General features: G+C 32.0%; 1 protein-coding gene across 5 annotated transcripts; it reads left to right on the top strand.

Moving 5' to 3' along the window:
* The first annotated feature begins 3,632 nt into the window (after window positions 1–3,632).
* Window positions 3,633–12,571, top strand: LOC112786031 (uncharacterized). Of its 5 annotated transcripts, none has more exons than XR_011876341.1 (20): window positions 3,633–4,005; window positions 4,944–5,047; window positions 5,286–5,372; window positions 5,475–5,550; window positions 5,650–5,724; window positions 5,833–5,886; window positions 6,118–6,177; window positions 6,260–6,376; window positions 6,917–7,011; window positions 7,089–7,297; window positions 7,751–7,848; window positions 8,317–8,420; window positions 8,528–8,693; window positions 8,954–9,076; window positions 9,712–9,794; window positions 10,087–10,228; window positions 10,353–10,382; window positions 10,691–10,761; window positions 11,149–11,237; window positions 11,526–12,571. XR_011876341.1 is itself a non-coding variant. In XM_025829458.3 (19 exons), exons 1-19 carry the CDS (start codon window positions 3,967–3,969, stop codon window positions 12,313–12,315), a joined length of 2,523 nt encoding a protein of 840 aa, XP_025685243.1. In that variant the 5' UTR covers window positions 3,633–3,966; the 3' UTR covers window positions 12,316–12,571. The 5 variants fall into 5 exon arrangements, 2 of the variants coding, with proteins under 2 accessions (XP_025685243.1, XP_025685248.1); XR_011876340.1 differs by having other exon boundaries at window positions 10,306–10,382; XR_011876339.1 differs by having other exon boundaries at window positions 10,087–10,382.
* The last annotated feature ends 438 nt before the right edge of the window (window positions 12,572–13,009 follow it).

Raw genomic sequence — 13,009 nt, 5'->3', positions numbered from 1 at the left:
AATATTAATTATTATGTATATGTATATAAATGTGCTTTTATTTATATATATTTTTATCTAATATTTTTATCTAATTTTTATAAATAATAATAAAAAAATTTAGTTAATTTATATTTTAAAGATATATGATAATATTATTATTAATGAAAGTTTTTTAATATTTTTTTTTAATTTGTAATATTAATATATGTCTTTAGCTAAACCCTCTTAATCATGTGAATTAAGCAACTCTAGAATGATACGCGCTTCTCCATTGGCGTGCTGTCACTTTCTTTCTTGTCCTTCATCCCCATAATTTTCCCTTACATTTAGTGTCGGTAGTTTTGTCTGTCACTAAATTTGATTTTGTTACTAATAATGACAATGAAAATGATTTATTCATTAAATATAAAATTAAATATGAACTTATAGAATACTCACATGGATGATGGATCTACTAAATAAAAAAAACACTTTTATTCTTTTTAACCTAACTAGCTAGTGTTTTATAACAATTAAACAAACATCAACAAAAGTAATTACCACTAATGGATTTAACTACCATAATTATTTTACTACTCCGTGAAGCTTGGAAAAAGAAATGAGGAGTAGGTATGCAATGGCTTTCCTATGGTGGCTGATGATGAAATTTCTAATTAATGTTAAAAAGTATCTTTATAATTTTTTTTAAAAAGTTTATATTTTTTAAAATAAAAATAATATTTTTAATTTACCATGAGATAATTATTTTTTAAAAGATACAAGTAATTTTTCCAACAAAGTTTATCAAACCTATGCTAAGGCAATAATCTCAGCATGGATTCTTTTGACTTTCAAAGTATTATCTCATATTAATGTTCTTTTTATTCTCGTAGTATAGTAAATAAAGTTATTTGTAGAAAAACAAGACTATGAAATAGGGTAATTAATGAAGTATTATTTTATGGCAACAATTAATAAATAATGAATTTGAATAAACAATTATCGAAAAATAATAAGAGACTAAAATTAGTAAAAGAATTCTCCCAACACCACAGCATATCATGAAAATAGTTGTTTTCTACCTTAACAAGAAAGTAAACATTGAAGAAGAATCATTACAATCATCTTGTATAACCAAACAACTCTTGTATTCATCTTTTATTATATGTTTGTTTGGGCATCATTAAATCATTAAAAATTATATTTTTTAATAAAAAATATTTTTTTAATATGTTTAACAAATTTTTAATAATAAAAATAAAAATATTAAAAAAATTTTAAAACAAAAATTTTAAAAAAACTACAATTTATATAATTTTCTAAATCTTTTATCTGAAATATACTTTTTACATAATAAATAAAAAAAATTATATATAAAATATCTTAACATAGAATTATTTTTATTTTTATAATAAATTATTTAAAAAATATATTTTTTAAAAATAGCTTCCAAACAAAACTCATGATGTTACATATACAAGATGAAATAATTGCTTTATTACCACATGATACGTTAAAATATATGGCCCCACCTATACAAGATTAATATCCTTTTATTTTTTAAATGCCACACATGCAATATTGATCACACATTCCCACCGTATAAAGTAATGTAATTTGTTAAACCTATGATGAGACCTATTCAAACTATATCATATTTAATATATCTAATAAAGTATTATTATTTTCTTCATTCCATAATTTTAAAATAAATTTTAATTATATTTTATTTCATTCCTCCTCTAGATAAACACTAATCTTTATATACTTTTTATCAAGATATCTGAAATTGCTATAGTAACTCACAAACCTAAGATACATACAGTTTCAGGAGCGGGATTATGTTGAATTTTAAAAAGAAACCAAAAATTATTTTACAATAAAAAAATATAATAAATTTTTTTAAGGAATTAAACTAAAATTTGTATATAATTTATAAAAAAAATAAAATTTGAAAGGTTATTACTTTTCTTTAGTTACATGAGATTCTGATCTTGTATAATTCTGTTCTATTTTTTTAGAAGTTAAAATTAAAATTCACTTTAATATTTGTAAAGCATAAGTTGTTACCTAAGTAGTTTGTTTGCTGATTTCAATTTTTATTTGGCGTACATAGATGAAATTTTATGGGTTATACTATGTATATACTAAAATTAGTCACTAAAATTGATCATCAATATAAAATATATGTTAGAATATAAATACATATTGAAAATAAATTAAATTACATATATATTTATACACAAATATATTAGTAACTGATTTTGATATACAAATAACATTTCCCAAATCTTATACATGACTTAAATCTGGGGATGGTTTTATTCAAGCAAGGAGAGCAAAATGTAATGTAGCCATGTTTTGTTCCATGTTTTACCTTTCTTTTGTGCCACCCGTAGGTAAATATAATATCTTTAATATATACTATCTTGTCTTTTCTTTAAATAATTTCTCATAAGAATATATATGATTTGGCAGGGTAAATAAGAAAGAAAAGAATAATAGTAGATGGAAAGGTCATGCAAAAGATCTTTCTTTAAAAAAATATTAATGAAAACAAAAGGGTTAGACTATTTTTAGAAGAAAAATGCAATAGATCAGAGATCACTAATGTGAGTGAATTAGGATTATAGAGGATAAAGAGCTAAATTAAATTATAAAATACTAATATGCCTTAGCCAATTCTTTGCAGGGGATTTTTTCTTTCTTTCTTATGTTAAAACGGTTTTTTTTTTATTTTTTTATGTTAAAATGCAGATTGTGTTTTGCAGGACTATAAATTTATAGGCCCATAATTTTGTGTAACACACCATAATACTATTTTTTCTTTTATTTTTAAATTATTTTCTGAAAAAAAGAAGGAAGAGAGAAGAGCATAAAAGAAAGACCGGATAGAAAGAGCAAGAAAATAAGAGTGGATTTTTATCAGTAAAAAAATTTAGATAATGTCTAATGTTAAATCTAATTTTTTATTATTTTTTTATATTTATTTTTAGTCTCACTTATAAAATTAAATGTGAGAGATCGCATTTATTTTTTTAAATGTTAAAAAAATTGAGAAGGATCCATTTTTTCAAGAAAGCCCAAGTGCCAAGGGTGAGAGAGAAGAAAGGAGAGAGCAAAAAAGAGCAATGCTGCTGGTGAGAGAGAAAGAGATAAAGAATGAAAAGAAAAAGGGTAAAATTAAAAAAAAAAGGATAAAATTGTAAAAATGATATATATTTCAATCTTATAGTTTGTGTCTAAATTTATTAAAGATACACTAAATACATATTATTTATGTGAATCTGTATACTATCGTATTTTTTAAGAAACAATTATCAAATGATGAATTTATGTCATCGTCTTTATGTTCTAAACGGACACCATGTCTCAATTGCATATAAACTTTTGTTTTCTATTTGTCGATTTAGTGGGGAAAAGAGATTCAGAAATTAATATAGTTGTATATACAAAGTGGATATTTATTTAAGTAAATTAATAAATTAATCTAAATTAATATAATTTTTTATTTTTTAGATATTTAATTTAACACTGTATATATGTTATGTATAATTATATTATCTATAAAAAAATCAACCTATAAAAGGTATACTAAAATATAAAATATATCTTTAAAATAAATTAAACAATATATATTTACACAAAAATATATAATAACTAATTTAATAATCGAGTGTGTTGTCAGAATCTCTGATTATGTATTGCATGTATCGAACCATCGATGGAAAGATTGATTTTGTGGTGGAAGAAGTAGGGAGTAAAGTAGACGGTGGTGCACCAGAGTGCCCCCCCTCTCTTCATCTCTTGTCCCTTCCATTACCGTAGCTTACCCAAACCCATTACTGCTACCTACTTTACTACCATTATTTCTCTCTCTCTCTCTCTCTCTCTCTCTACATCACACCCTCGCATCTCTTCGATCTCACTTTCAAATTAGGGTTTACGCCTTCTTCCCTTCCCATTCACGGATCACTCTTCTTCTGCGCTTTCTCTCTCCCCTCAATGTTCTGGAAGCTCGCTACTATCTCTGCCTCCTCTCCTGTTAGTTTTCCTTTCTCCTCTCTCTTTTTCACTCTTTTTTAATATTTTACTTCAATAGCTGAATTGTGCTGCATTTGAGCTTGTTTTCTCGTGCTTAAACTCTGCTTAGTTTGTTAATTTGATAGCTTGTTTCTTCGTGTTGATATTAGTGTAATGATTTTTCATTGAGGTTTGTCAATTGTAATTGTAATTGTAATTGTAGTGTAATTGCTAAGTATACCACGGCTCATGTAGAACAGTAGAACTGTAGAAGTGTCCTGCTCTGTTAGGAAAGAGGGCCTTGCTTACAAGCAATTCACGCTCCCTCGCTAATTTTTCAGTTAGTATTTTATGTAATTATTGATTGCTGCCTTTTTTTTTTAAGTTTTTAGATTAATTTTGATGTTATGTCAGTGTAAAAATGTTTTTATACTGCTGGGTGATTAGTCCAACACCTCTTTGCTGATGAAATAAAATATGGTTGGATGTCTCTATAAAATTCTTACATGTATAACGCATCAAATTTAAATCACTTTCTTTTTACTATACTTCTTAGTGGGCCCTGCCCTTTTTCCGGGCGTAAAATGGAAGTGATTTTGGCGTTACATGCTGGGAAATGGGAAGCCTTGTAGCTCTACTTGAAGTAAAGACATTCAAATTGTTGCAAAGTTCTGTAAAAGGAAAGACAAAAGTAATCACAGAAATGAATATTTGGATTTTTCCGGTTTATATGTTCTATGGACTGTTGTTCGATGGAAGTTTGCAGCAACCGGCTTTAGTTTTCTCGATTATCTCCTTTCTTTACATTCTCCATAATGACACAACTTTACAGTCAAATCCTTGTAACTTAATGCCTTGCAATTAATATAGAACACTTTGACACCGTTTTGATTTACGATCAAATTCTCGAAAGTTTTGCTTACTCGATTCTCTTGTTTTCTATCACTGGTGCCTGACAGGTGGAGGCAATACTAGACAAGGAGAATTTTACTTTGGAAGAGCTTCTGGATGAAGAAGAAATAATCCAAGAATGCAAGGCCTTAAACAGTCGTCTCATAAACTTGTACATTCCTGACTCCGAAGTCTGGTCAACTCGAATTAGTGGAGTTTTTACTGCCATAAGATTTATTTTTGGCTCATGTTTATCTTGGTTTTCAATAGAGTCCAAAAGTTTATATCAGTGTTAATAGGAAGCTTGTATAGTTAATTACATGAAGTGCAGGCTGAATATGCAATTGATCTAACAAACGTAATAAATAACTATTTGCTTATGTGTGCATGTGTTTATTTATCTATTTCAGTCTGAGAGATAGAGCTCAGGTTGAGCAGTTGCTTCGCTACATTAGTGAAGAACCACCAGAGGATGCTGAAAACAAACGGGTTTTCAAGTATGCAGCTATATGAGTAAATTTGTTTCAAAATAACTCTTTTAGCAATTTAACTTTCTTGTTTCCCCCATGTTAGCATCTGACAATTGGTTTCTAATTTAGGTTTCCATTCATTGCCTGTGAGATCTTTACATGTGAAATTGATGTCATTTTGAAGACCTTGGTGGATGAAGAAGAGGTTATATTGCAGTTCATAATGCAATTTGATTCTTTCTTAGAAATTGCATTGCAATGCTTTGCTTGTATATATTTCCACTTACCATTCCCGATATTGCAGCTCATGGACTTATTATTCTCCTTTTTGGAACCTGATCGTCCTCATAGTACTTTACTGGCTGGGTACTTTAGTAAGGTATATATTTGACAATGTTGAAACTGTTGTTTGTGCGACATTTCAACATTAACTGTATGGTTGTATATAAACAACTTGCTCAATGCTAATTCCCACGCCATTCTACAGGTTGTTGTTTGCCTAATGACTAGGAAGACAGTGCCTCTTATGAATTATGTTCAAGTAAGTAAACTGATTGACTTTTGTAGTAGACCTTGCTAGTTTAATTTTTTGATAATATTCAACTTTTTTAGGAGACCACAAATCATTAGTGGGAATAAAAGTCCTTTTTCTTGTTATTTTGTATTAGCACCTTTTCTGAAGCAACTTTTGGACTGTACACACCGCATAAGCTGTGTGGTATGTGGTCTCCTTATGAAATAATCTTCTCATGGATCAACATAATCTTTGCAGGCTCATCAGCATGTTTTTCGCCAACTGGTTGATTTGATAGGAATTACATCCATTATGGAGGTGAACTTCTACCTAGTAGTTATAATGAAGTGAGATCATGCAAATTTGTTAGAATGAATTCTGAGATAAGTTCTTTGCACAGGTTTTGATTCGATTAGTAGGTTCTGATGACCATGCATATCCCAATTTCATAAATGTGGTGCAATGGTTGGCTGAAAGCAACCTGCTGGAGATGATTGTTGATAAATTAAGTCCATCTGTAAGAGAAGCATCTATATTATGTTTATAGTCCTTAAAAGCGGGATTTTTGACCAGCAATATGTTCTGTATTCACCTATCTCTGCCAAACATTGTAATTTCCCCCTTGTTCCATAGGAGGATATTTAATTCATGTTTTGGTCTTAAACTACCCAAGCCCTTCTGCTCTGCCCATTTTAATTGATTCCAGGCTTTCTCCTTGAGCTTGAAGCCACACTCATGAATTGAATTTAGGCTTCTTAGGTTGAGCCTTGAGTGCTGGGCACTGGCTAGGTGAAGGAATTTGTCTACTCAGCAACACAATTTTGTTAGTGATGCTTTTACTACTAATGCTTGGTCGTAGTGTTTTGTATTTTCCGCATAGACTTGCATAAATAGATCTTCGGGCTAGAAGCAGAACAAAGACTGGAAGAAAATGAACCCTTCTTGGAAATTGATATATCCCGTTTAATTTTAATTAGGTGTTCAAATTATATAGGCTCTTACTTTGTTGTCTTCGGTTTTACATTATCTTACAACTTTTTTCTTTTCTTGGAACCAGAGTCCTCCTGAAGTTCATGCCAATGTAGCTGAAACATTATGTACAATAACTAGAATTGCATCTTCTACTTTAGCGGTCAAACTTTCAAGTCCAAGGTTTGAATTGCAAGTTTTTACCTTTTCTTTAAATATATAACCAAAAATTCATTAGTAACTTTTTTAATACTGTGCAGTTTTATCACAAAAATTTTGGATTATGCATTGGAAGATTCACAATCGAAGTCCAGCCTTATCTACTCACTCTCAGTGTGTATTTCTTTGTTGGATCCCAAAAGATCAGTTGTGTCATTTCCACTATTTCATTCGTTCAGAAGTCAAAACATGTATGAGCCGCCAATTCCTATAAACCCGGATACTATTGGCGCTATGCTCCCTAAACTTGGTAAGCATTGTCAATTTGACATGGGAACAAGCATTTTATATGTTTGATATTAGAGTTTTCCATTTAAAGAATATATATTTAAATTTGCAGGATATTACATCATCATTGCTATAATTAGGGTTTGATAGGTGCTAACTTGAGGCCTCTAATTTTTCTTTTTTTTTTTGTGTGGGGGGGGGGGGGGGGGTTCTTTACTCTATCCTGTTAAATCACTGGAGAGCTATATTCTTTTACCACTTAGAAGTAACTGGATTAATTGTTTTTTGCCTGTTGAAATTGAATCAATAATTATACTAGAAGAAAGGTTTTGGAAAATTGCCAATGAAATGGACTTCATCAATAATTTAACTTCTATTTTTATTCATAAATGAGTTTTACCCTTCTTTCCCCTGTTTGATAAACATTTGTTTGAGCAGCCTTGTGACATCATTAATATGTATATCTTTTCGACAGGTGACTTGCTTGTGATTTTGAATGTGTCATCTGATCAGAAGGTATTGCCTACAACATATGGTGAATTGAGACCTCCACTTGGGAAGCATCGATTAAAGGTTAGTTGTTGATATGTATGGGTGTCACCATCTCCTTGAAATAGTTTTAGTGTGTTTATCAATTGAGGCCGAATTTTTGTATACTGTGCACTTGGAAATGGGTGGAAATGTGTTAGGCTAGTCCAAGTTTTAGCTTAAACATGATTGACCAGCATTTCAGATATGCAGCCAAAGCTTGGGCCTATTACCTGACATAGACTATTTTGTAAAGTGTTGTTTGCCAACTAAAGAAGTCTAGCTTTGCTCAAAAGCTTAATTTTAGTGCTTAGTTGATAATAATGCTTCTAAATGATTTAAATAATTATGACGACAACAAGAAGGCTGGGTTAGGCTAGGCCAAAAGCCGAATGGGCTTACGTGGCATATGTCAACCTCTACATGAAAAATGCTTATATTCATGGTTTTCCAAATGTTGCCTTCAAAAATGTTTTATTGTCTGACCAAGCTTTATTTTTTTCTTTTGGCCAGATTGTGGAGTTTATTGCTGTACTTCTGAAAACTGGAAATGATGTGGCAGAAAAAGAGCTGGTCAAATCAGGAACCATTCAACGAGTTATTAATCTTTTCTTTGAGTAAGAAACTCCTTTTCAATTTGGAAGAATTAGTTGTCTTGAGAAACCTTGATCTATTCTGTTTAAATATTCTTATATCTTTTGTGATGCATTTTCTATGAATACAGGTACCCATACAATAATGCATTACACCATCAAGTAGAAAGTATCATATTATCATGTTTGGAGAGCAAAACTGATGCTATTACTGATCATCTTCTTCGAGAGTGTGATTTAATTGGAAGGTTTCTACAAGCAGACAAACAACGTATTCTGTCTGCTGAAAGCAATCTGGTACATGGATGCTTCAACTCATAGATAAGATAACATGTAACTTTTCAGATGTTTTAATTATTGAGTCACACTACTTTAGAACCTTTTTCTAAGTAAGAATTCAGTTATCTTGATTTTCTTTGTGTACTATCGAATTAAAAGGAATAGAAAGATGCACATGGGCTCAGGTGATATCTCCTATATACGGAAAATTATACATCTTAATAATTTTGATTAGTCTATACGAATGCCTTTCAACTAAATCATGTGTGATCTTTCAGCCAACAGTACCTGCCGCAGGAAAACGTGCACCACGGGTAGGAAATATTGGACATATTACTAGAATTGTCAATAAGCTTGTTCACTTGGCACATAACCGAGGCCAACTACTGACATTTCTTCAGGTTAGTTGCTAGTAACTTGCTTCCATATACAAGGTTCTTGGTTTTTCTACTTGTATACATGTTTCAACGATCTCTGATACTTCCCTGAATGCATGCCCTTGAAAAAATTTCTTAAAAACTCAACATTGAAGTTTTGGTGTCTCATTAACAGTCTTTCATGGAAATAGAAAATTTAATTTGGCATGGAGGATACAAGTCTTTGATGTGCCTTGCTTTACAATTGTTATTGATTTTGCATAGAAAATGTGTTTTGACTAATTGGTATACTCCGTTTCTTTATATTACATATGATATTAAATATAATAATAGTAGGTTCCTAAATCCAACCTATGTGAAACAAGAACCAATAGCTGAGGTATCTGTAACGTACACTTGATTTAAATGTGCTTAATTCTAACAAAAGTTACTTGAGCTACAATTACATCAACTTAAGTAGACTTAAGACTCCAGTGCAAGGTCCTTTCTTTAAATACTGCTGATGTTTTGTTTGTGCTCCTCTTTGTAACGTGAAATTTCTTCTCCTAGGACTTCCTTATCTGATTTTCCCATGTTCAAAACCATGGGGTTGAACTTAATAAAATTCATGTTGGATGGACTTTATTAATACCACTGTTTCATTTGTTTAACATCTGCAGCAAAACAGTGAGTGGAATGAGTGGCAAACTACAGCTCTTCAGGAGCGTAACATGGTTGAGAATGTTCACCGTTGGGCTTGTGGGTAAGCTTTCTGATCTCAAGAATCAGCCCCAAATGTGTAGTGAAAGTGTTGTTGGGAGGATGAAGATGCTCTTGTTTATAAGATGCTCTTGTTTATAAGATGCTCATAGTTTGGGTGCTAATTCTGGTTGTAGTAACATGAGGCGCTGGCCATGTATTTTAATGGGCAGTCCTTTAACACAGCCAGAGATTACCTCCAGCTGTAGGGATTATGTGTATGATAGTAAAATATTGGAGTGGAATTTGAGTCCCTTGACATTTTGATTGAGCTTCTTTTTTTTTTTTACGTGCAGACGACCAACTGCATTGCAAGATAAGATGAGGGATAGTGATGATGATGACCTTCATGACAGAGACTATGATGTTGCAGCTCTAGCAAATAATTTGAGCGAGACTTTAAGATACAAAATATATGGAAATGATGATAATGAAGAGGTTTGTACATACTGGCCACCACTTGTTCTCTCCCTGCTTATAGTTTTTGGTTTTTGCCAGGTTTGTCTTTTGTGTAGTTACTGCAGCCTAAATGCTGGATTCACTTTGATGATCTTGGTTGCAGGAACGTGGAAATCTTGATCGGGATGATGAGGTAATAGTTCTATTTATAATAGTAACTGAAGTTATTTTATTTGGTTTTCAGGGGATTTGAGAACCACTTTTTGCTATTTATTCTGATCTCATTTGGAATCTGGCCCTTCCATTTATAGAGTTGTGAAACAAAAGTTGATGTGTGGTGCCTCTAATTTTTAGTTTTACTTTTTGAGCATTAGTCACCTGACGTCTCTGGTGCCTGTTATCACTGACTGTTACTTTGTGGTATACATCAAGCAAAACATATAGCAATCTTTTAGTCCTTGTTAACGATTAGATAATAAAGTTCTCTTGTATCAAATGCAGGATGTTTACTTTGATGATGATTCTGCTGAAGTAGTCATATCATCCCTTAGACTAGGTGATGATCAAGGGAGGTGAGAATTTTCTGTCAACTAGCTACCTCGAGGAACCTGATTCTGTGGATTTTTCAAGCTGGGTGTTTTTATTTCCATTCAAATTAATGTTCATACAGTCATACATATGCTGATCTCAACCTTCGCAATGAATAACAGACCCGTTATGCTCCCCATACATATATACATTCATATATGTGTGTGTTGTTTTGCATAATTATGTATTGTCCTGTTACTATGACCGGCATACATACTTATAGGTTGTCCAGTATGCTTCATCTTTCATTTTCCAAGTGGTATGCATTCTTCATGTCTATCTATCGTCTGTGCATTGTACTGGATTTACATGGTTGTATTAACTTCTTTATGCTTTTATATGGGTATTGTGCCGTGATTTGTGGTTACCAGCTCTTGAAACAAAGAAAAAGTTGGTTAGGATACATTGCCTCATGATTGATGCATTACTACTAAAATTGCCAGCCGACCTAGGATGTCAGGTGTTTTTCTTTCATTATTCTTCTAAATGATAGAATCATGATAGAGTCATATCATGTCAAAGAGTATCAAATATGATCTCTTAAGAGTAGCATTTATATTTATCCTTATTACTATTAGGGTTTTACTATTGTTATGAATAGATGATAGTATTCCTCTCATGACACATCACATAAGAGTAATATATTCTCTCTCATTTGCCAGGTTACTATTTGATCTATTATTTTCCTGGTTAATCATGGATTTTAAGAAAATATTTGAGTAAACATTCTTTTTTTCTTTTAATGCAGTAATCTGTTTACAAACTCAAACTGGTTTGCTTTCCAAGATGATCAAATTGGCAATGCACCTGGGGCCACATCATCCTCAGAGATGATGGATAAGGTAAAACTGAATGAAGCTGCTAATGGTGGTAGCAACAGTAGTGACGATGAGGTAGTTGTTGGAGTAGATGAATTGACAGACAGCAAAAATACTAGTATTGCAGCCAACTCAAGGACAAACTTCTTTAGTGGTTTAGCTGGTAGCAATGCCATGAATGGGGATGCTTTAGACTTCGAAAGTGTGAAAGCAAGCGGTTCAAACGATATGGAATTCTTCAGGTTTGATGCACCTGAGAATGAAGACTTATTTGGGGACAGGCCTTTACCTGATTGGGTGGGATGGGGAGAACCTGCCTCAAGCACAAACCCCTTTGTGGATCATGACGAGTCGGATGGTTCTACTAAGCCTCAAGTAGGCAGCCCTAATGCAAGTTCTCCTACAAAAGGCGAATCAAGCCCATCAAATGGATCACCATCAAGTAGAGATTCTGGGGAGGGGGGTAGTCCAAAACCAGTCACGGTACCCTCTCTATTTGAAGAGGATGTTGAATTTGTAGGTGTAGAATTAGAAGGTACTGAAAAGGCAATGGAACAGGCTCTTAAAGAAGGGATAGTTGGGGAAGCAGGACCTTTGAAAAGGAACATAGTCCCAAAAGTGCCAGAGAAGGAAAGTTCTGAAGAAGGCAATCCTGGTATGAAGGAATTCAATGATGCAAATTACTGGAGGGTTGACCAAGAAGTTGCTGTTCTGGAGTGATGCACATTGCAGTGATTGATTTTTGTGTATCTTGCTTTCCATTGTTTGTATGAAAAAGAATTGGACCAACAGAATCGGATGCAGCCCCATTCTCAGTTCTCAAAGGCCCAAGTCACAAATTGATGTACAGTATATTTTTGTTTCACTTTTTGTCTATGTTGTTTTTCCTTATCGGATATTTTAAGCTTGTTTATTATTTACAGTTTTGCTTCTAAGGGAATTCGTGCATTAATTGAATAGTTATTCTTGCCATAAACTTTGCTTCTCTTCGAAGTTGAAGTTAATTTGCCTTAGTTACTTGTGTTGCTGTAACAAAGCTTGATGGATAGGGTGCTTACTCCTAGTTCCATGTATATATATATATATATATATATATATAAACAAGGATTGGGAGGAGTTTGATGTAAAACTATTGCACAGTTTTTTTCTAAAATGTTGTCTCATGTATTTGGTCTATTATTAATGCGAGTTGAACCAACTTTGTTTTTTGTCAGTACTAATTGTCAACATACTATAATATTATTGGAGATTTTAATACCGGTAGAAAATTTTCCTTGATCAATTGTAATTTTCCAATTAATTCCACACCACGACTGAAAGCTATTTCCAATAATTCAGCAATTTCAGGAGAAACAACACACTTCATTTTCTTTAAACTTGAAAATTAAGTTGCATTACCATATGTCAATGTTGC

The sequence above is a fragment of the Arachis hypogaea genome, chromosome 3 (assembly GCF_003086295.3).
Source record: "Arachis hypogaea cultivar Tifrunner chromosome 3, arahy.Tifrunner.gnm2.J5K5, whole genome shotgun sequence".
NCBI classification, from domain to species: Eukaryota; Viridiplantae; Streptophyta; class Magnoliopsida; order Fabales; family Fabaceae; genus Arachis; species Arachis hypogaea.
The sequence above is the reverse complement of the archived record's forward strand: the minus strand, read 5'-3'. Positions and strand labels throughout refer to the sequence as shown.